General features: G+C 69.5%; 1 protein-coding gene across 12 annotated transcripts in view; it reads left to right on the top strand.

The window, feature by feature from the left end:
* The window catches only part of BRSK2 (BR serine/threonine kinase 2), a 57,862-nt gene extending 35,750 nt beyond the window's left edge, over positions 1-22,112 (top strand). Inside the window, exons 2-21 of one of the 12 annotated variants that reach the window (XM_059398331.1) lie at positions 282-376; positions 1,396-1,481; positions 3,973-4,113; positions 4,690-4,806; positions 5,323-5,356; positions 5,546-5,614; positions 5,689-5,835; positions 6,854-6,885; positions 7,216-7,380; positions 7,476-7,573; positions 7,653-7,803; positions 9,488-9,553; positions 11,415-11,475; positions 12,231-12,438; positions 13,035-13,083; positions 16,511-16,634; positions 17,639-17,819; positions 17,890-17,979; positions 18,159-18,253; positions 21,953-22,112. In XM_059398331.1, coding sequence (XP_059254314.1) covers positions 282-376; positions 1,396-1,481; positions 3,973-4,113; positions 4,690-4,806; positions 5,323-5,356; positions 5,546-5,614; positions 5,689-5,835; positions 6,854-6,885; positions 7,216-7,380; positions 7,476-7,573; positions 7,653-7,803; positions 9,488-9,553; positions 11,415-11,475; positions 12,231-12,438; positions 13,035-13,083; positions 16,511-16,634; positions 17,639-17,819; positions 17,890-17,979; positions 18,159-18,244 — 2,000 coding nt within the window. In that variant the 3' untranslated portion in view covers positions 18,245-18,253; positions 21,953-22,112. Of the gene's footprint in view, positions 1-281; positions 377-1,395; positions 1,486-3,972; positions 4,114-4,689; positions 4,807-5,322; positions 5,357-5,545; positions 5,615-5,688; positions 5,836-6,853; positions 6,886-7,215; positions 7,381-7,475; positions 7,574-7,652; positions 7,804-9,487; positions 9,554-11,414; positions 11,476-12,230; positions 12,439-13,034; positions 13,084-16,510; positions 16,635-17,638; positions 17,820-17,889; positions 17,980-18,158; positions 18,254-20,437; positions 20,486-21,575 lie in introns of those variants that run through there. The other 11 variants (XM_059398284.1, XM_059398295.1, XM_059398358.1 and 8 more) reach the window with 11 other exon arrangements.
* The last annotated feature ends 98 nt before the right edge of the window (positions 22,113-22,210 follow it).

Below are 22,210 nucleotides of genomic sequence, written 5' to 3' on the forward strand. Positions count from 1 at the left end.
CTCTAGGAGGTCGGAGGGCTGGTTCCGAGGCGGGGGCTGTGCTGTGGGGCAGGGACACCGCAGGACGGAGTTGTCCTGGCAGGGATCAAGGAGCGTGGGCTGGCAGACGGGGGCTGGGGGCATCCAGCAGGAGGTGCGCTGGGCCGATGGGGGTCGGGGCAGGGCTCAGAGCCCAAATGAGGGGCCAGGAGCAGGGGTGGGGTGGGGGTGTCGGTGGGAAGCAGGGAGGGCCGTGCTGGTTGGGTCCTGGCTGGGGTCTCAGGGGCTTCTCTACCCCACAGGCCTGGTGAAGCTGGGGATCCACTGTGTCACGTGCCAGAAGGTGGCTATTAAAATCGTCAACCGAGAGAAGCTCAGCGAGTCTGTGCTGATGAAGGTGAGCCGGGGTGTCGGGAAGCTGGGCCAGCGGGTCCCCCGGGACGCTGTGCCCACCCGCTGGGGCCTTGGCTTCCACGGCTTGACTCAGGAGGGGCCCCTGCCTCTGAGCGGGGAAAGAGAATGGGCGGGTTCCCGGGTCCGAGCAGCCCCTCCCCTGGTGGAGTCTGGGCCCCTTTGGTTCCAGATGCTCAGCAGGAAGGGCCTCAGGTTCCCCCACCTGCCCGCTTGCCTGTGGGGGAGGAGCCGTCAGACCTGGCCGGCAGGGGGCATGCTGGGGGCGGGGCCCTGTCTCCACGCCGGCCCCTGCCTCGTGGACTGTGCCTCCCACACGCTCCCAGACATCTCCCAAGGGGGCGGGTGGGGCCCACGTGCCAGGAGGGCGGTGACCGGCCGCCTGTGGGATGGAGGCTGCTGACGAGGAAGAGGACCTCGTCGGAGGGCGGGGGGGACTCGTGTGGGCCCCACTGGGGAACCCTGAGGGCCACGCGTGGTGCAGTTGCAAGGGGAGGTGCTGCTTGCTTGGATGGGAGCAGGTCGACCCTGACCTTGCCTTGACAGCACCGGGGCCTCGTGTCTTCAACTGAGGACAGTGTTCTAGATGCCCGAAAGCGCTCCAAGCCAGAGAGACGAGAGCTCCATGGCTGGGGCCTGGGGGTCCAGCTGGGTCGCACTCTGCCGGAGGCCTGGCAGGATCTGGGTGGAAGCACTGGGAGGCAGCCCCCTCGTGGGATGACCCTGCGGGGGATGGGCCAGTCCACAGAGGTGCGGGCCCCATCGCTAGGCCGGCCCTCCTCCAGGCCTCCTGCGCCCCCGTGACCCCGTCGAGGCATCCAGGGGGCATGGTCCGCTCGAGCCCCCTGTCTCCCCACCAGCCAGAGACCTGTGGAGGGCAGGGCAGCGGGTGCTGGTGTCCCCCACAGCGCGGCCCCGGGGCTGCGGGTCGGGGCGGATGGGGCGGTGGGTGCGGGGAGCTGGGCAGCAAGCCTGCCCCCAGCCGGACCTCTTCTCCCCGAGCAGGTGGAGCGGGAGATCGCCATCCTGAAGCTCATCGAACACCCCCACGTCCTAAAGCTACACGATGTTTATGAAAACAAAAAATATTTGTAGGTATTGCCGGGTCTGGAGAGCCGGGGTGGGGCCTTGGGGAGGGCACAGGCAGCCCCCTGGGGAGGGGGCCCCGGTGAGCAGGGAGGGGAGCTCTCGGGAGGCTTCCACGCGCCGCGCTCCTGGCCCAGACCTCCTGGCCGAGCCATCAGCTTGAACCACCCAGGGGGTAGGGCTTCCTGGAGGCGGAGGCTGGCAGCCAGGGTCAAGCAGCAGGAGGCCCTTGGCCCCAGCGAGCTAATGCCACAAGCTCCTAGACTCTGCCGGGGCTCCTGGGGACTCTCCCCATTCCCACTGAGCTCCCCGTCTGCTCATCCACGCGGCTGAGACCCCAGGCCGGCCGATGGCTCACCAGGCCCCTCGCCTGACCCGCTGTCCCGCCCTCCCCGGGATGCCCGGCTCCCATGCTGCTGAGCGTGGCTGACCTCAGAGGCCAGCGGAAATCTCATGTCCCAGGCACACCTGGGTGGGAAAGCGGAGCACCCCCCCGCCCCGATCGCCAGCTGTGTGGCCTCCCTGAGCTCACCTGGGCTGTGGGTGGCGGTACCCTGCCAGGGTCACAACAAGGGGGCGCCCAGCCCTGTCACTCCCGCTTGTGGGACCGCAGGAGGCCCAGCCTGTGATGCCCAAGCCCTCGGGCGTGTTGGCCCTGAGTGGAGAAACTTGAGCAGGGGAGGGGACCCTTGAGGGCTCAGCTCCAAGCCCCAGCCCCGGGGAGGCCTGGGGGCCCGCTGGCTCAGGTGGCCGTCCGCAGCCCACTTGTCCTGGGCAGTGGGGTTGGGGCACGAAGCTGGCCACAGAGGGCAGCCCCGGGGGAGCAGGGAGGCTCGGGCACACGGGTCGAGGACGGGCCTTCGGTCCAAACCGCGGGCGCTCCGACAAGGGACTCATTCTCTGGGCCCCGTGGGCGGTGTCCCTGCTGTGCTAGCTGGGACCCCAGTGTTTGCGGGTGACAGGAGCCGGCTGGTCAGTACAAGTGTGAGGTGCTGGGTGGCAGGTCCCGGCCCTGGGGTCCCTGATGCTGTGGGCAGGAGGAACCCTGCCCCCTGAGACATGCTCCTGCACGACCCCCCACTGTCGGCCTGACTGGGGTTCCCCTTGCAGTGTGCAGTGGTGCCCCATGAGTTTGGGGGCAGCTGATGTTGGCCGCCTCCACCCACAGCAGCAGATGCAGCCCGTCTCACTACTGCGGGGATCCTCGTGAGGACAGACCTGGGGCGGGGGGTGACAGGCAGAGCCTCTGGCCCCAAGGAGGCCACCTTGGTGGGGGGGGGGGTCAGGAAGCCAGTGAGGGCCTGGTCAGCAGCCCAGTGCGGGGCGGGGAGGCACAGCCCAGGCAAAGGCCTGGTGACAGGGACACCACGCCCAGCACGAGGGGGATCGGGTGGCCCAGCTGGGACCTGGGGGTCCCTGCACGCTCCCTAGGACCCCCCAAGCCCAAGGCCACCTGGGGAGCCTGCAGCTGGAGAGCAGTCGGGGGTCCCTGCCAGTGAGGCCGGCCCATGGCTTGTGCTTTGGTCGGACCCTCCCGCTCAGGAGCAGGGTGGGACCCCCTGGATGGCCCCTTCGGCCTGAATCCCACCCGGTGCCCTGTCCGCCTTTCCAGCCTCTGCACGCAGGCCCCCTGCACCCGCACCCCCACCCCCACCGACCCCTCCCTTCCTGCACGCCCTGCTCTGGAGACGCCCCCTTCCCAGCACCTCCACGGGGTCCTGCAGGTGTCCTCGTGCGCACGTCTCGGGCCCTGCTGTGCCCCCTGCCTCGGCGTCCCTCCCACCGTGGCCCTGGGCCCCCCTGCCAGTGACCCGATGCGGCAGAGGGGAAGGCACGAAGGGGTGGCAGAGGGGAGCGGTGGGCCTCAAGGCCACTGGCCCACCGTACCCCGTCACAGCCCTTCTGGTGGCCCAGCCCCCAGCTCCTGCACCAGTCCAGGCCTCTAGGCTCTGGGGAGCTGAGACGGGGTAGTCGCGCCCCCGCCCCCGGCCAGCTGGGCCACGCCCACCTTTCCCGTCTGTTTTCCGAGGCCCGGTGTGAGGGCCACCCCTAGGGTCCCCGGGCCCTGCCCTGTTCCAGCCCCTTGCTCACCCCATTTAGAGGTCCGGACTACTGGCCAGGCCTCCCTGAGGGCCCGAGTGTCTGAATCAGGGCCCCGCTCTGGGAGCCTGAGCTGGGTTAGCCTGGGAGGGCCTGGAACGGTCCCGCGCGGGGGTCGGCCGCCACAGTGCCCCTCAGCCAGGGGCCCGGGGGTGGCCCTGAGCCTGGAATTCTGCACAGCAGAGGGCTCCCCGCATGGCGGTGCCTGAAGCAGGCCTGCCAGGAGGTGGGGGGAGGGGGCTTGTGCTGAGGGTGATCGAGGCTGGGACAGGTGGGGGGGGGCGCGGGGGCGGGGTGCCGGCCTGAGGCCTCTGGCCAGTGCCCCCGTGGCTGAGTGGCCCCAGGGCAGGTGGGTCGGACGTCGTGCAGCCCCCGACGCCCACCTGTGCCCCGCAGATACCTGGTGCTAGAACACGTGTCTGGCGGGGAGCTCTTTGACTACCTTGTCAAGAAGGGGAGGCTGACCCCCAAAGAGGCCCGGAAGTTCTTCCGGCAGATCATCTCCGCGCTGGACTTTTGTCACAGCCACTCTATATGGTGCGTGCCCCGACCCCCGCCGGGTGTCCCCAGCCCCGGCAGGGTGCGCCTCCGTTCCCCACGAGGGACACCCTCATCCCCCACCAGGTCCCCCTACCCCCAGGTGCCCCCCACTCCCTGCAGGTACCCCCACCCCCATCAGATAACCGCCCACCAGGTACCTCTGCCCCACCCTTGCGCCCCTCTGCGCCTGGAGCCGGCGGCACGTTCTGTCTGGAAGCTTCTGCTAGGTGTCTGCCCCAGGCTCCAGGAGCCCCTCCTCAGGCTTCTCGGGGGTCTTGGGGCCAGGCCACTCTGGATTGGGGGTCCCAGGTCGGCCCTGGCGCAGAGCACTAATGGTGGGGCGGCCCCAGGGAGTAAAGCAAAGCCGGCCCTGGGGCGGGGAGCATGTGGTGTGACCCCAGAGGGTCCCTGTGTCTCCGTTCCCGAGACCACAGCCACCAGGATGGTGACTTCCCATTGGCTGCCTGTGACATCACCAGGCTGGGCTGCCATTGGCCCCACACTGTGCCGATGGGCTTCTGGGGAGGGGCGGCAGCTGGGGGACTGCTCAGCCTCAACCCGGCCGCCTTCCAGCCACAGGGATCTGAAGCCGGAAAACCTCCTGCTGGACGAGAAGAACAACATCCGGGTTGCTGACTTCGGGATGGCGTCGCTGCAGGTTGGTGACAGTCTGCTGGAGACCAGCTGCGGGTGAGTGTCCGACCCTGAGGCCCCCGCCCACCCTGTCCACGCTGCCCGTGGTCGCGGCTGCCCCGCTGGGACGGCCTGGAGCTCCAGGGCCTCTGCCTGTGCTCCCAGATTTCGCTGCCAAGGGCGATGCCGTGAAGGGACCACCTGGTGACCCTTCGGGACAGCTCCCCCTGCTCCCCAGTTCGGGGAGGCGGGTCCTATCCCAGCGGCTGCCCACGCGCTCAGCGCGCTCAGCCCTGTGCTGCTTCCCGGGACGCTTCTCTCCTTTGACTGCCTGCAGTGTGGCGGAGCCCACAGCCTCCTGTGCCTCAGTCTCCCCTAGAAGCACGCAGTGGGGATTAGGTTGTGAGGGGCTCGGCCCTACCTTGAGCCTCCTGTTGGGCACCTCCTGCTGGCAGAGTGTGCCTCCGGGGTCTCCACTGGTCCTGGGGGGCAGCCCCGAGTGCGGGCGGGCTGGGGTGACCCGGGCCCACAGCGGGTCTGATCCCCGGGCCTGACGGCTGCTTTTGCCCGCAGATCCCCCCACTACGCCTGCCCTGAGGTGATCCGGGTGAGTAGCCGCCGCCCCGTCCCCCACCTCGTCACCGTCTATCCAGGGGGTTCGCCGCCGGAGCCTCGCAGCCCCCCATGCCCCGGGCCCCGTCCGACCCCCGCCCCCGGCCCACCCCCTCCCCGCGCCCGGGGCCGCAGCGTCCCAGCGAGGCCGGCCGCTCACCGAGCCCCCCGCTGCCGCCCACAGGGGGAGAAGTACGACGGCCGCAAGGCGGACGTGTGGAGCTGCGGTGTCATCCTCTTCGCCCTGCTGGTGGTGAGCCCCCCGCCCCCGCCCCGCCGCGCGCCCCGTGCGCCCCTCCCGCGGTGACCGCTGTCCCCTGCCCGCAGGGGGCTCTGCCCTTCGACGACGACAACCTGCGGCAGCTGCTGGAGAAGGTGAAGCGCGGTGTGTTCCACATGCCCCACTTCATCCCGCCCGACTGCCAGAGCCTGCTGCGCGGCATGATCGAGGTGGACGCCACCCGGCGCCTCACGGTGCGTGCCGCGGCCTCCCGCTCCCTCCGACGCCGCCCCACTCCCCGCGCGGGACCCTGCCTGGGCCCCGTCCCCTCAGGGCGCCTCCTTCGGGGGCAGGATGGGCGCTCGCCGGGAGCCTCCCCCCTCCCCGTGCCCGTGCGGGGCGTGCGTGGTGCCCGAGCACTGGGTAAGCGGGCACGGTGTGCGCGTGCACGGGTGTGGACAGGGCTGCTGTGCCTGGCAGGGGAGCGCCGGCTGATGCCGGCCCCCGTGTCCTGGGCTCTCCCGGGCCTGGTCAGTGTGAAGGGCTCCGCGCAACCCCTGCTCCTGGCAGGTGGGCTGGGGAGGGTCCAGGAAAGCTGGTTCTCAAAGAAGCCCCCAGCTGGCCACCTCCTGCCTCCCTGGGGCTCAGTCACTGCCAGGAGGGCCGGTCCCCAGAGCATGCCGGCAGGACTCGTCTGGCTGTTCTCTCCGGGACAAGGGCGGCCCAGGGCCCAAGAGGCCACTCTCCCCCTCCCTCCCCAGCCAAGCTGTCCCCCGGGGAGCCGGGCAGAGAGCAGGGCCGGCCCCCAGCCTCCTGCTCACACCTGCACCCAGCCCCTTCCTGTGCACAGGAGGGCCGCCCTGGCCGCTTCCCCTGCCCTCCTGCCCTCCTCCCTTGACCTCCGTCCCAGAGCCCTGAGACCCCCGAGGCCACTCTGCTTTCGAGCTCAGTCCCTCTGCCGCCCAGGCCCCCCACGCCTGCAGCCCCTCCGGCCCTGCTCACCTTCCTTCTCTCTCTGCGTCAGCATTTTCTCTTCCACCGGGGGTAGGCAGGGTCGGGGTGCTGGCCTGGAGCCTCCGGGAACACAGCCCCTCCCCACACTCTTCCCGGCCTACACCCACATTGTCGCATGCCCTGTCCCCGTCCCGCAGCCCCTTCCTCCCCTGCTGTCCTCTCTTGCACACTCCTGAGCTCCGTGCTCCCCACCCCGCCTCCTAACGTGGGCTCCTCGGTCCCTCCTCGTACTAACTCCCTGTTTCTCTTTCCTTGTAGCTAGAGCACATTCAGAAACACATATGGTATATGTAAGTAGCTCCTCCTCCCACACCACCTGCTTTGCCTGTCACCCGTCACTGTGGCCTGGAGGGCCTGCTAGGGAAGGCGGGGGGTGACCCAGCCCAGCGCAGGCCTGGCCCAAGCCTCAGCCGCTCCTGGCTCTCCAGGGTCCCGGGCCGGCCTGCGCTGGGCTCGGGCAGGACGCAGGAGGCGTGCAGGGGCTGGGCACAGGGAGAGCAGTAAGACTCGGGGCCCAGGAAGGGGTGGGCCCCGCCGTCCCGGCACCTCGGGGTGGGGGCGGAGGAGGCCCAGGCTGCGGAAGAGGTGGGGAGTGACCCCGCGGTGCCTGTCGTCCGCAGAGGGGGCAAGAACGAGCCGGAGCCAGAGCAGCCCATCCCCCGCAAGGTGCAGATCCGCTCGCTGCCCAGCCTGGAGGACATCGACCCCGACGTGCTGGACAGCATGCACTCGCTGGGCTGCTTCCGGGACCGCAACAAGCTTCTGCAGGACCTGCTGTCCGAGGAGTACGTGGGCGCTGGGGCGGCGCGGCCGCGGGGCGGGGCCCCTCCGGGAACGGACTTGCCCATCCCTCTCGCTGCCTCCCCTCCCCACCCCGCAGGGAGAACCAGGAGAAGATGATTTATTTCCTTCTCCTGGACCGGAAAGAAAGGTACCCGAGCCACGAGGACGAGGACCTGCCCCCCAGAAATGAAATAGGTACACGGTGGCAGGGTGGTCTGGCCCCATGCTGCCTCTCTCAGGCCCAGGCCGGGCCCTGACCCCTGTCTGCACACAGACCCTCCCCGGAAGCGTGTGGACTCCCCGATGCTGAACCGGCACGGCAAGCGGCGGCCTGAACGCAAGTCCATGGAGGTGCTCAGCGTGACGGACGGCGGCTCCCCGGTGCCCGCGCGGAGGGCCATCGAGATGGCCCAGCATGGCCAGAGGTGCGTGCCTTCCAGGAGCTTCCAGTGCTCTGCCTCCTGGTGGCCTGGCCTGGCCAGCGTCGGCACCCCTCGCCGGCTGTGCTGGGCCTGGCCTGGCTCATCTCTGCCCCCCGGCCTTGGGGCTGCGCTAAGGCCACTGGGTGGGGCCCGACGACGCTGTGCCGGGCTGCTTGGGCTGGACTGCACTGAGCTGAACTGGGCTGGGCTGGACTGAGCCACTGGGCTGGTCTAATCTGGTCTGGGGTGGGCTGAGTTGGACGGGGCTGGGCTGGACTGAGCTGGTATGGGCTAGACTGGGCTGGGCTGAGCTGGGCTGAACTGGGCTAGGCTGGGCTGAGCTGGACTGGGCTGTGCTCTGTTGGCCTGTGTTGTACGGGGCTGGTTGGGCTGGACTGGAGTGGACTGGACTTGGCTACAGTGGGATCAGGCCGTGTTCAGAGCCACCCGGAAGGCCTGTCCGCACGTGATGCTGGCCCTGTGTTTGGGTCCCCTGCGGCAGTGGGGGTCAAGGACAAGGAAGGAGCCTGGACACCAGCAGGTCTGGGCTGAGCCAGCAGCGCCCCCTGGAGGAAGGAAGGGTGACCTGGTCCTGCAGAGCCTCTGCCCATTCTGGCTGGCCAGGCAGGGCCCTTGGCCAGTCCTCATCCTGGCCCTGGGCAGGGCCTGCGCGGGGAGGGACCCCGTGTTCCTGTCTATGTGGGGGCTTGCGCCCTAGCCCTGGGACGTGGAGACCCCGCTGTGCGGGTCCCAGCTCTGAGGCTGCCCCTGGTCAGCTCAGGGTTGAGCGCTGGGGACAGCCGGGTCTCTCAAGGTATTTGCCAGCAAATGGCCACCATCGGGATAAAACTGGGCTGGTGGTTCTCAGCTCCCTTGGTGGTCCCAAGCCTCCCCTGGGGAAACAGGCTGGCTGCAGACCACCACGGCCCCTGCCCGTGGGATCTGGCACTGGAGGGGCTGGTGAGGGTGGTGGGGGAGAAGGTCTCTGCTAGCTGAGCCGCTGCCCTGACTGTGCCTGGGGTCCTGCCTGTTGTGGGTGCCCTTGTCCCCAGCAGGCCCCCAGGGCGAGAGGCTGCCTCTCCGCAGCCCCCCTTTCCTGAGCCTCGCCCTGCTCTCCCGGTCGACCTCCCAGTGCGGCTGCGTGCCAACGGGGGCCACCGCATCTCGGCCACCCCACGCCTCTCCCTCCTCGTCTGCCCTGAGCAGGGGCCGGGCACAGGAGGCCGCCAAGCTCAGTGTCTGCTCCGCCTTCCAGGCCTGGCCACCTTGGGGCCGGAGGAGCTGGGACAGGGTCCGCTGTGGACCATCCTGGCGGTCCCTGGCAAGCCCTTCCTGCCGGCTGCTCCTGCACAGCCCTGCCGCCCCAGGCCCTGCTTCTTCTTCCGGCTTGGCCGCTTGGCCCTGGGCCACAGCGGGCCGCTGGCCGGGGCTGGAGGGGTCCTCGGACTGGTGGTGGGTGCTGGGCACCTCCAAGGCCTGGCCAGGCCCCCCGCCAGCAGGTCACCAGGGTGGGGCGCGCCGTGGCCCCGGCACTCTCCTGCCTGACCTGCCCTCGTGTCCGCGTGCCTGGCCTCGGGCCGGGTAGGCCATGCCCAGCTCGTGTGGGGCTGCGCGGAGGCCCAGCCTCCCGGGCCGCTGAGTGGGGCTGCGTCAGTAACTCTGTTTTCTCACTTTGTTCCTGCTGTAGTAAAGCAGTGTTCAGTAAAAGCCTGGATATCGCTGAAGCCCACCCCCAATTCAGCAAAGAAGACAGGTATACACCCTGCCCGCCCATCCCCCACCCCCCAGCCCCAAGGACGACGCTGGGCCTGGTGGCAGGGCCGGGCCTGTGGCCCTGAGGAGGCGTGGGCTGCTGGGGCAAGGCCCGTGGCCAGCCTGACCGGGTGGGGAGACCCGCTGCGCTCTCCCTGCCCGGGGACCCCCGAGTGTCTGTGAGCTGCGAGGCCTCCTCCGTGTGGCTGCCCTCCCCTCCCCCACGCCGTGCTGCCCACAGGGGTCGGAGCGGGCGCGGCAGGCCAGGGCGTGGCAGGCTCCCCAGGAGGCGGCAGGAAGCATGACGGTTTCTTGGGTCTCTGCATGGGGCCCGGCGTTCCCGAGCCCCCAGCCCTGTCCCTGCAGGACCCGCTGCCCGTGGGTGACAGTGGCCGGGCCTCACCTGTTTTCCCGCCTGCTCCCGTGCCTCTCCGTGCCCCTGCCTGCGCCCTGCTGGCCTCTCGCCGCCCACCTGCCCTGGCTGCTCTGCGCGCGGGCCCCTCCTTCCTGTCCCTGGCAGGTGCGGCCTGGTCAGACAGGACTGTGTGGAGGCGGCTCCCCAGCCCCCCCCTTCCACTGCTGCTTTTCTGGTTTCCTTGTGCCGAGCGACGGGTGCATGGCTGGCTCAGGAGCAGGCAGGCCCCAGGCGCTGGGCCTTGCTCTTGGCGGCTTGGCCTGTGACTGCTGGGGTGGGCAGCAGCCGGGACCGATGGCCCCCAGTCCCTTCCAGCGTCTGAAAGCTTTGGACCCAGGCCTGGCGCTGGGCACTGTCCTGGCTGTGCGCAGGCGGGGCGGGGGGGGGGGGGGGGACTGGGACCAAGGTCAGCGCCACACCCTGGCTCCGTGGCTGCGTTAGGTGGTGCAGTTGGAGGGTCCCTGCCATGGGGCCCCGGCCTGCAGATGCTGGAGCCCCGGTCGGAGTGGGCTCAGCGCCTCCCTGAGGCCCAGGGACTGGGCCGGGGTGTGAGTGGGTGGGCGCGGGCCCCCTTGGGGCTGGGCTGCCTGGGGCGGGCCTTCACTCTTCCTCTTCTCTCCTGGGGCTGCCTTGCCCCCCGCCCCGCCCCATTTCCTTCCTCGAAGGGTGGCAGGTGCCAGCACCCAGGGCTGAGCCAGCATGGTGGGCCTTTCCTGAGGCCGTGTGGTGCGGTAGAGGGAGGCTCCTGCCTCGCAGGCGGCCTGGTTCCTGCCCCGCCAGGTCTGCGGGCCCAGTGGGGCCAGTGGTGGACCAGGCTCGTGGTCCCCGCCAGTGCTCACCCCAGCCTGGCCTGGCCCCAGCCCTCGGGGTGCCAGTGAGGAGAGGGCTATGGGCTGGCATGCTGTGGGCAGCTCTGGGCCAGGCAGGCAGGCTGTGGGCATGGAGGACTGAGCCGGTGCCCACTTGGTGGCCCACACGCTAGGACGGGAGACTCTGTCGAGCACAGGACTCAGGGCCTGTGACGATTCAGCTTTGGGGGTTCTGGCCGGGCTCAGAGCACCAGGAGCTGGAGAGTGGACCTGACACAGGGGCTGGACGCAGCTCCCAGGAAGCACCTGTCTCCCTCGTCCCTCCGTCCACCCAAGCCCCAGACAACACCCGTGCTGAGGGCTCCCTGGTGCCATCCCGGCCTTGGCCTCCCGCCTGGAGGATACGAGCCCGAGACGGGCATCGAGCCACCCCACTGGGCTCTGACAGGGCCCTCCCCGGTCCTGGGAGAGGCGGGGCGGGGACAGCAGGACAGCCCTGCGTGTGGCCAGGTGTGCGCAGGCCAGGGCGGCCTCAAGGCTCTCGGCCGGGGCTCCCGGCCTCTCGGAGGGTCGGCCCAGGGGAGAGAAGCCAGGAGCTGCGGCCCCCCTGGCTGACCTGCCTGCACCGGTGTCCACAGGTCCAGGTCCATCAGTGGCGCTTCCTCGGGCCTGTCCACCAGCCCGCTGAGCAGCCCCCGGGTGAGCCCCCGCCCCGACCCCCAGCTCCCAGAAGCCCAGCGTGCACCGGCGGGGGGGGGCAGGGAGGCTCCCAGAGCCCTGGCTGGGCCCGTGCCCCCCCACCTGCTGCCGGGCCCCCGTGGTGGCTTCTGCTGTGGCTAACTGCACGTTCTTTTGTTTTGTTTGTTTGTTTTCTCGTCTGTTATTTGTTTTCTTTTACGGCAAATGCTCCCACCCCCCATGCCCGCCTGTCCCCGCCGGTCCTGCCTTGGGGTCCTGCTTGAACATTTCTTTCGGGTCCTCCTGGTGCTGTGTGTGTGCATGCGGCGGGGGGGGCGGGGGGCGCTCGCATGGCGGACCCTCGGGGACCCTCGCGCTCTGCCCCCGCCCTCCGCACCACCCTGTAGCCTGTTAGAAAGTTTGCCCTGCCCCCCCCACCCCCCGAGAGCCCCTTCGTGGCCTGCCCCCTGGCCACGTCCACGGAGCCGGAAGCTTGCCGGAGCGCCTCTCGGCCCGGACACGTCCTCCCTCTACAGGCCACCTCACGGCCCCACCCCAAGACCCAGACCTTGCCGAGCAAGGCCAAGCTGACCGACAAGCCGCTGCAGGGCACCAAGTCCAACCCACTCCCAGCCGGCACCCAGGCCCGACCCCCTGTCCCAGGGGGCCCAGGCCCCCAGCTTGCCCTGCCCCCGGGCCCGCCGACCCTGCCGGCCTCGACCCGGCTCCTGGCCGCCGGGACTGAACCAAACACCAAATCTGTCCCCACCATACAGGTGACCCCTCACCCCTCTCCAAGGGGTAGTCCCCTCCCCACCCCTAAGGGGACGCCCGTGCATACGCCCAAGGAGAGCCCGGCCGGCACGCCGAACCCCACGCCCCCGTCCAGCCCCAGCGTCGGAGGGGTGCCCTGGAGGACGCGGCTCAACTCCATCAAGAACAGCTTCCTGGGGTCGCCCCGCTTCCACCGCCGGAAACTGCAGGGTCAGTGGAGGGACGAGGGTTGCCACTCTGCGCTGGGCCCCGGGCAGTAGTCTGTGTTCTCTAGGCCAGCACAGGCCCAGGCGGGGCCTCCAGATGGCGGCTCGCTCCCAGGCTTGCCCGCTGCGCATTGGGGCCTGGTGGCCGTGGCCTCGGGGCCCCTCCCAGCTCCGGGGCTTCTCTTCAGCCCAGTGGTCACTTGAGGCCAGGCTCCTGGAGCCCTGGGAGGACAGCCAGAGGCCAGAGTCCAGGCGGGTGGGCTGAGGGCCGTCCGCAGGCCTGTGGGACGGGGTTGCGGGGGGAGCCCGTTGCAGAGTGCCAGCTGCCAAAGCTCCATGGGCACTGCCAGGCCATCCGGACCTGCGGCACAGCCAATGGGTGGGCGCGGGGGACCAGTGCCATCTGTCGGGGGACAGCAGGGACAGCTGGAGGCCAGAGTAGGCCTGGCCTGATTATAGCACCAGAGGCTGGGGCAGCCCCCTGGCCCTGGGCTCTGGCAGGGGCAGGAGCCCGTGGGCGCGTGGGACTGCGGGCACAGCGTTGGGGCGGGGGCGACAAGAGCACGGCGGTCATGTCTTTTGTCCTTTCCACGTGCACAGTTCCAACACCCGAGGAGATGTCCAACCTGACCCCGGAGTCGTCTCCAGAGTAAGTGGCGGCTGCCCAAGGTTGAGGGGGAGCCCCTGGCCGCCATCCTGGTGCCCAGACACCGAGGTGGCCGGGGGTCTGCGCTGGAGCCTCCCACACGGCAGGCCAGGGGGCCCTCAAGGGCTGCAGGACGAAGCACCCCAGCCTCTCCAGGTCTTCCCTCCTCTCTCCCTGTGCCCCTGGGCTTGCCCAGGTCCCCGCTCTACCTCCCGCCTGGGACACCTCCTCTCCAGCACCCACAGCTCTGTCTCGGACACCCGGAATGCCAGGTTAGGGAGCAGGACTCTCAGTGCAGAGGGAGCTGGCTGGCTCCTCCTGGCTGGGCTCAGAAGCCACAGCCTGGGGCTGGCAGGAGGCAACGGACGGCACAGCCATGCCTCGGCGGGGCTGGGGCTTGCCCGCTGAAGGCTCCGGCCTGCACGCTGGGGGAGCCGTGGGGACCAGAACCCCAGCCTCATGGCACGGATGCTCACCCTGCTCTGGACACGGGCTCAGCCCCAGTACGGGGAGCCCGAGGAGGACCGGCCTGTGGGGTTTGCAGCCGAGCAGCCTCCAAGGAGGCCTGTGCTGGACACAACGGAGGCGGAATGTGGCCAGAAACTTGGGGGCTCGCGGGGACGGAGCGTCTCAAGGTGAAACCTTGGCGCCAGCCGAAGAGGATGAGGAAGAGCCATGGGCGGCGTGGCGGGAGCTCGTGTCCAGGGGATGGTGACGTTGTTCAAGGCCGGGAGCGGCCAGGCCGTCTGCGGACCTTCGCCAAGAGGAGGGAGCTGCCGTGGGAGGCGGTGGGCGAGCAGAGCCACAGCTCAGCCCACAGCCAGTCTGGACCGAGGACTCGCTGGAGCAGCCCTGCCTGCTCTCCTCACCCCGGCAGCGGCCTTGGTCCTGCAGCCCCGGGAAGACGACGCACACAGGAACCCGCTGCGGACGCTGGGCAGGGCTGGCGAGGGCACAGGCAGCCTCCGCAGAGGCCACAGTCTCGTCGCCAAGCAGAAGTGCCACCACGTGGCTTGCTCTGCGTGAGGCCTGGGGATGCGGGCTGACTCTGGCCGCAGCGTGTCGGGGTTAGGGAACCCATCCCACCGTTAGTGCCCCTCAGCCGAAACGTCCTGCTGTTGTCACGGCGCTCGCAGACACCCCTGTAACGGGATTGTTGGGCGTTCAGGCTGGTTAGACCCCACGGCACCTGACGCTGAGTCGGTGGCCCACAGCCTCCCCTTCTTCCCCTCCAGTCCCTCCGGAGGCCTCGCCGCCCCCACCCCCAGGGGTCCTGGCCAGCGCCCACCGCCTGGCGGGTGTGGCGATGGGACGGAGCAGGCGCGCCGTGGCCCCACAGGCCTGTGCAGCTAGTGCCTCGGCACCGCCTCCCATGGAGGACGCGCTCGCCTGCGGCGTGTGGGGCCCGCAGGGAAGCTCCCGGGACGGCGCGTGCATGAGTCTGCGGGTCGGGGGCTGGCAGGTCTGAGACCGCAGACTCAGCATGAGTGTGCGGGTCGGGGGCTGGCGGGTCTGAGACCGCAGACTCAGCAGGTGCAGGTTCCGGTTTGGGTGACGTCACGGCCCTGAGTGTGACATGTGCAGGTGGGGAATTCACGCTGTGGCGTTGAGTAGCGCTTGGGGAAGCTGCAGCCTTTGCTCCGGAGGCCTTCACCTGCTTGGACGAGGCCCACCACGCCAGGAGAGTGGTCTGCTTTACTCCGAGATGCCCAGCAGCTGCCTGGATGGCCCAGCCTGCACTGAAGTTGGTTGGCACTGCCTCTCTGGCTCCTTCAGGCTTCTTCCGGGCACGGGACTGCCTATTCCACCCGGTGCCAAACTGCCAGCTCCCACACTGCAAACAAGTCGTGTTTTTGGTGCTGTTCTTTATCAAGGGAGGAAGCAGGAGCCCTGTATGCGGGTCCCAGAACTGCCCCTCTGCGTACTTGCTGGGCTGCAGGTGCTAGGGCACGGCGGGGAGCAGCTGGACCTAGAGCGCACAGTGGGCAGAAGGCAGGATGTGGGGGAGAAGATAGGAGGTCTGGCAGGACATGCCTGCCCGTCATCCCCTCCGCGCTGTGGTTGGCCCGGGATCCCTGGGCAGAGAAGGGGCCAGCGGTGGAATTGGGCACGGAAAGGGAAATCACGTGCTTGGGAAAGCCACCGAGAGGTGCCGGAGAATCTGCCCTTACAGTTCCCCCTGCCAGCGCTGATGCCCATGCCGGGGCAAGATGATGGGCCGCGGCCCTGCTTGTGCCTCGTGGGCCGAATGGGTGTGTTCCATCGGCGGAGCTGCGGGACGGCAGTCAGGACACGTTGGCCCTGCCACCTGGCAGATGGCTCTGGGCTCAGCAGCTCTGACACCACCCACTCCACGTCTCGGGTTCTGTGGGTCAGGCCCCAGGCCGGCTCAGGAGGTCCCTTCACCTTACAGTCTGTGGGCTGTGGTCACCTCCAGGCTCAGCTGGGTCAGGATCTGTGGCTAAGCTCCTGTAGTCGTCGGTGGGATTCAGGGTCTGTTGGCTTCTGGACCAAGGGCCGCTCCATCACCATGCAGTGGAGACCTGCTAGCAAGCAGGAGACATGGCCTTGAGTGCCATGTTCTTGGAGGTGACATCTGTCACTCATTCTGCTTAGAAGAAAGTACTGGCCTGTCCCCGCCTCAGGGAGGGGTGTGCAGGATCACGGGGCCATCTGAGGGTACCCATGCTAGTGTGCACAGCAGCGGGGGGGTTGCAGACAGCGCAGGTCAGATGCAGATGCTGGACAGGGTAACAAGGCCGGACGGAAGACAGGGCAGGAAGGGGAGCCCTGGGCACCAGTGAGGGAGGGCCTGTGTGCAGGAGGGTATACCGCTGACCTGCCCAGCACAGCACTGGGCTTTGGAACAGCCTTTGTGTCCCAGACTGACCTGGGCTGGGCAGCAGGCAGCTGAGTAGCCCCTGGTCCTCGAGGACAGGGTGGCTGGGGGGAGCCGAGGCTGTCCCACCAGATGGGAGGGGCACGTAGCATCCCGAGCCCTCAGGCCCCACTGTCCATGCAGGGTCTCTCCCGTTCACTTGTCCTTATGGGTGCAGAGCTCCCCCACCAGCCCTGACCCCGTACCCTGGCCTTCCGCATTGCCCCCCCACCCCCCAATACAGTCCCAGGGCCAGGGGACACCTTCTTCCAGGTGGCTGCAGGACTGCTGCAAATTGCCCCAAAACTTGGTGGCTGAAACAGAGAGGAGCAGGCCTGGGTGTCAGGGTGTGCTCCGCTGTCCTTTCTGGTGGGCACTGCCCAGGCCCAGGCAGGCCTGGGGGTACGGGGCCAGGCCGAGACCGTGGGAGTAGCATTAGCACTGTAGGGTCAGGGGGGCAGGAGTCGGGGCAGTAAGCTGGCCCTGCCCAGGAGGCTTGGCTGACAGCACACCCTGACGCGAGCTGCCCTCTGCCCCCTCCCCCTCCCGCAGGCTCGCCAAGAAGTCCTGGTTCGGGAACTTTATCAACCTGGAGAAGGAGGAGCAGATCTTCGTGGTCATCAAGGACAAAGCCCTGAGCTCCATCAAAGCGGACATAGTTCACGCCTTCCTGTCGGTGAGCCTCCCCTGGCTGGGGGCGTGCGTCCCACATGGACACTGGCTGGAGCCAGACGGTCGCTGCACACCAGCCCGGCTGTCATCGTGAGCAGCCCCGGCTGCGGGAGCAGCAGGTTGGGTGGGGACAGCTCACTGAGACAGGGAGTGAAGCCCAGGCTGCTCACGGGGGCGGGGACCGGGGCCTGGACACAGAGGGACCTCTGCCGAGTCTGTCCCAGGGCCTGTCTCTGGCTCCCATGTGCGCTCCCCACCCCCCACTGGCTGCCGCCTCCTGGAGCCCCTCTGGCTCCACAGAGGCCAGGCTGTGCTCGGGCCCTGGGGGTGCTCCATTCGCGTCTGTGAGACCCTGAGCACGAGGAACAGAAAGCCCTGAATGTCTGCTTCCAGCGTCCTGCAGGGGGCCTGGCCCGGCGTGGGGTCCCCTGGGGATATCCCCCCCACCCCGTTCAGGGCTGGGACCTGTCATGGGTTTCTTCAGCCTGGTGTGGCCTCAGCTCAGGTTCCCCAAGGGCTGGGGGCCCACCTGCCATGGCGGCCTGGTTCGGCCCCCGGCATGCACCGGGCCTTCCAACTGCAAGGCCAGCACAGCACTCCTGGGCTGCAGAGCCCTGGCCTGGGGTGACCCCTCCAGGGCCAGACGGCCTCCTGACTTGGTTTCAAGGGCATTTCCCCTGGCTGCTCCTATGCCAAGTGCTCAGAGGCCTCTCTGCCCATCCTGGGAGCGGCCCCTTTCCCGAGCCCACAGAGCAGTGGGTGCCCACCTCGGCAATGGCCGTGGGGCCCCTGCCTCAGAGACCCTCACCCTGGTCCTGGCCACCGCGCCGTGGGGTCTCCTTGACCCTGTGTCCCCCAGCCCGCTCCTCTTCCACTCTGCTCCCACGTCCCCAACCCGCACCCAAGCCGAGAGGCAGAGGTCCGGGCCCGGCCTGCGGGGGCTGCGGTGGTGCGGGCGGGGGCCCCGCACACCCCCGCCGCCCACCCACGTCGCCCTCCCGCCTGCAGATCCCCAGCCTCAGCCACAGCGTCATCTCCCAGACGAGCTTCCGGGCGGAGTATAAGGCGACGGGGGGCCCGGCCGTGTTCCAGAAGCCGGTCAAATTCCAAGTGGACATCACCTACACCGAGGGCGGGGCGGCGCACAAGGAGAACGGCATCTACTCCGTCACATTCACGCTCCTGTCAGGTGAGCCGTGGGCCGGGCGCGGGCTCCGGGCACCAGCCCCGTCCCGGCCGTGACGCCCTGTTTCCCCCAGGCCCCAGCCGCCGCTTCAAGAGGGTCGTGGAGACCATTCAGACCCAGTTACTGAGCACACATGACCAGCCCTCCGCCCAGCACTTGTCAGGTGAGCGGGGGCTCAGCTCGGGCTGCCCTGCGGGCTGGTGAGCAGGGGTGTGGCCCCTCTGACGTGGCCCCCCCCAGGGGGCAGGGCCCTCCCCGGCGCAGTGGGCCGGCCCATCTCTGCACACCCAGGGAGGTAGGGCCCAGCACACCACACTGAAAGGCGCCTCTTGTCCACTGTAGAACCCCCCCCGCCAGCGCCAGGACTAAGCTGGGGTGCTGGGCTTAAGGGCCAGAAGGTGGCCACCAGCTACGAGAGTAGCCTCTGACGCTGGCAGGTAAGGTGTCTGGCCCCGCCACAGGGGCAGGGAGGGGGCTGCGGGCAGGTCCTCTGGCGAGAGCCAGACTGGCCCCCAGAAGGGCACCCCGTGCCCGCTCACACATCCAGCGGCCACTCCTGGGCCTGGAGAGGCCGCATAGGGCCCAGCACCTAGGCTGAGCAGCCAGCCAGTCACGGGCAGCCTGGCCCCGGGTCAGTGAGGGCAGGAGAGCAGTGGCCAAGGTCCTGCGTGGGAGCCGGCCGCCCTCGGGGCTCCTCCAGTGGTACCCTGCGAGGCTATAGGCCCAGCGCCCACGCTGGCTGACCCACGGTGGGGCTGCCTGCTGCCCGCCTTCCCGGCGACAGGCCTGTGATCATCTGGCCATGAGTTCCCAAAGGAGGAGCTCCCCAGCCGGGCCTATGGGGGTCACACGGAAAGGGTCGGCCCAGGCCTGGACGTGCTGGGGCTCCGAGGGCCCGAGAGGGCCCACACCGCTCAGCATCTGGCGGGGAGTGGGCTACGTGCCCCCTGTGGGGGGGGGGTGAGCCTGTGCCTGGGCCGGGCGGGCACGTGCATGCGTCACTGTCCATTAGCGAGGCCGTGGCGGCTGTCGGAATGTTGGAAGGCACGGCTTGCCGGGAGGCCCGTGTCAGGGTCAGGGTCTGGGGCCCGGAGCACCCCATCCAGCCCGAGCCCCGTTTCTCGAGCATCCCCGGCAGCTGGCTGGTGCCTCCGTGGGCCCCTCGTCCAGCCTGGCACACCCGTCCCTCCCCCCGCCATCCTCATTTCATTGTGTGTGTTTACCCTGTTGTCTCCCGACATGTGCCTCGTCGCCCCATGGGGAGGGCAGGGCAGGGCTGGCCCAGCAGCCTGGCCCCGGGAGCCGGGTTGGCATAGGAGGCAGGCCGTGGGGCAGGGGTGGCTCCCTGAGCTTTGAAGGCGCCCATCTCAGAGCAGAGTAGGGGTGACAGAGGGAAACTGAGGCCAGGGAAGGACAGAGCTTGTCCAGTGAGGTGCACAGAGGCCAGTGCCTGTTGCGCTGTCCAGCGGATGCCTGGGCGTGCAGCCACTGTCTGGGGGTCACAGTCTCTCTGCGCCTGGCTGGGCCATGGACAGTAACCTAAGAGGGGTCATCCTGCCCTTAGCCGGCGTCCCTCGTGCCAAGTCCCAGGTGCAGCAGTGAATGAGCTGGACACCACCCTTCCCCTGGGCTGTGCCCCGGTCCTAACCCCGTGCCAGAGCAGGGGCCTCTGTTAGCCCTGTCCCTGCAAGCTCCTGGGTGCCCCATCTGGGCCTCAAGCCCATCTCCCCTGCCCTCCTTCAGGGGCCTGAGACCTGGGAAGCCTAATCCGGGACGCCAGCCCATGCCCTGGCCCCCTCCCCAGGCCTTCTGAGGGTCTCCTTGGCCTCTGGCCTTTCCCAGCACTCTCCTCCCTCCCCGCCCCCTGCTCTGGGTGCCCTCCTCTGGCGAGCTCAGTCCTAGAGCTGCTGGGAGCAGGGGGCAGAAGTGGGGGCCGCTCAGCTACCAGGGCAAGACATCTGGTGGCTGCTCCAACAGGGACAGGAGGCTGAGAGGTCACCTCCCTCTCAGCGGGGGCCCCTGTGAGGGCCTTGAGGGAGAAGCCCCCAGCCCAGTCCCTGCTGGGGGCTAGGGTCAGAGACGGGAGACGGTCAGAGAAGGGCGAGTCGACTGGAGCTGAGGGCAGGTGGGAGCTGTGCAGCTGCCGGAGCCGCACAGTGGCAGAGGGAGGACACACAGGTGGCCAGAGCCTGGCATTCTCGGCACCAGAACCTATGTCTGGGGCCCAGGGGAGGACAGAGGGAACGGAGGACCAGGCCCAGGACACCCGAGGGCAGGGCAAGGCCTGTGTTCTGGCTCTGGTGGCAGGACTTTTCCTTTGCCCTGAGAAGGCCCCCACTCAGTGCCCACGTTCTGGGCAGGCCGCACCCCAGGCTCCACCCCCCAGCCCCCGCCCCCTCTGGGCTCCACCTCTCCCGGCGTTGCCCCTCCCTCTGGTGGGCCGGCCCCAGCAAACCCCCTACTCGGCTATGGCCCCGCCCCACGCCGGGCCCCGCCCCACGCCGGGCCCCGCCCCTCCCTGGGGGCCTGGCCAGAGGCTGAGGGCAGCGCCTGGCCAGGAGTCCAAGCGGGAAGACTTTTTCACACGTCTCCCTCCCTCCTTTCTCCATTCTGTGCTCCAGACACCACTAACTGTATGGAAATGATGACGGGGAGGCTTTCCAAATGTGGTAAGAACCCCCCACGCTCACCTGGGACCCCCCAGCCTATACCCCCACCTGCAGCCTGCTCCTGGCAGGGTGCTGCCCCCACCACCCTTAGGGCCATCCTGGGGTTCCTGTGTATACGCGGGGTCCAGACGTGCACACTCGTGCCCACCCAGTCCCCCACCTCTGCGAGGAGCAGCCTCGGTCACCCACCGCCCTAGGGCAGCCACAGGCCCTGCCCTAGGATCCAAGCAGGCCAGGAAGGGACCCCAAGGCTCAGAGCAGTAAAGGGTCCTCATGCCCCAGAGCTGGCAAGGGTCCTGCGTGTGGGCTCTGGCCTGGGGTCTGGGTGGACTGCAGCTCTTGAGCAGGAGGCTGGTGTAACGCTCTCCGTGCCCTGGAGGGGGGTGACGGCGTGCGGTGCGAGCGCACCGCCGCTGGGGCCGCGGGAGTCAGGTCTGACGATCAGAGCAGAGCAGAGGCCGCAGGACAGCGAGAACAGGCCCACCCAGGTGGGGGTGGTCAGACCATGTCTGCCCTCTTCCTCTTGCGCTCAGGACAGGCCCTCTGGGATCAGGGCTCCACTCTGGCTGCCTGCCCCCGGCCCTCCCACACCCAAGCCCTCCACGCCTGTCCACCCATCCGTCCATCTGTCTGTCTGCTGCTGACCTCTGTGTCCATGCGGTGCTGCCCGGGCTGGCCAGGGGCGGGGCTCCAAGGCTCCGGGGAGGAGCGTGGCGGGCGCGCTGGCTGCAGCCTCCCCGGGCCCAGGGACGGCTCCCCCCGGCCGCACGCACGGAGCCGGCCTGGGGGGCCCCGGCTCCTGCTCAGCCCTGCGGCGTGCGGGCGCGGTGGTTCCTCCTCCGCCGCGGGGTCCGCCGAGGGACGGGCCGGCCCGGCCTGCCCGGGGTGGGGGAGGGGAGGGGCCCGGCCCGGGGAGGGAGGAGGAGGGGGTCCCTCCGCGCGCCCGCCCCGCCCGCCGCCCGCCGCCCGCCCGCCCGGCCGGCCGCGCCTCGCTGGTGGGCCCGGCCCCGGCGGCGACCGCGGGTTCACGCGTGTGTTCTCTCTCCCCTCCCCCCTCTTCTGTTTCTCTCCTTCTGTTCTGTGCACCCAGGCAGCCCATTGAGTAGCTTCTTTGACGTAATTAAACAACTTTTTTCAGACGAGAAGAACGGGCAGGCGGCCCCGGCCCCCAGCACGGCCGCCAAGCGGAGTGCCCACGGCCCCCTCGGTGACGCCGCGGCCGCCGGCCCGGGCCCTGGAGGGGACGCCGCGTGCCCGCCGGCCCCGGACCCGGCCCGGACGGCGCCGCCCGCCGCCCGCCGCGAGCAGCCTTAGCCCCGTAGCCGCTGCCCCCGCCGGCCGCCCGGGGAGGAGAGGAAAGGGGGCACGGGGGCCACCGCCCGCGCCGCCGCGCCCGCGCTTTCTCTCTCCCGCTGTCTCTGTCTCTGCCTGTCTCTGACGCGGCCACTGTTTCCGCTCTGATACCAGGAACTGTCCCGAAAACTTAACATGTCACCTCCACGAGGCCGTCCTCGGGGCTCCGCGCGGGACACCGGCTGACCGAAGGCAGCTGCCGCGGACCCGCCCTCCCTCGTCTCCTGCTGCCGCCGCCGCCCCGCCCCCCGCGCCGAGGCCCCGCCCCCCGCGCGCCGGCCCCGCCCCCTCCGCGCGCCGGCCGGCGTGGCGGCTCCGCCCGGGCTCGGCTCCGGACCCGCGGGGAACCCCCCCCCCCCCCCCCCCCCCCCC

The sequence above is a fragment of the Mustela nigripes genome, chromosome 1 (genome assembly GCF_022355385.1).
Source record: "Mustela nigripes isolate SB6536 chromosome 1, MUSNIG.SB6536, whole genome shotgun sequence".
In the NCBI taxonomy this organism is placed as follows: Eukaryota; Metazoa; Chordata; class Mammalia; order Carnivora; family Mustelidae; genus Mustela; species Mustela nigripes.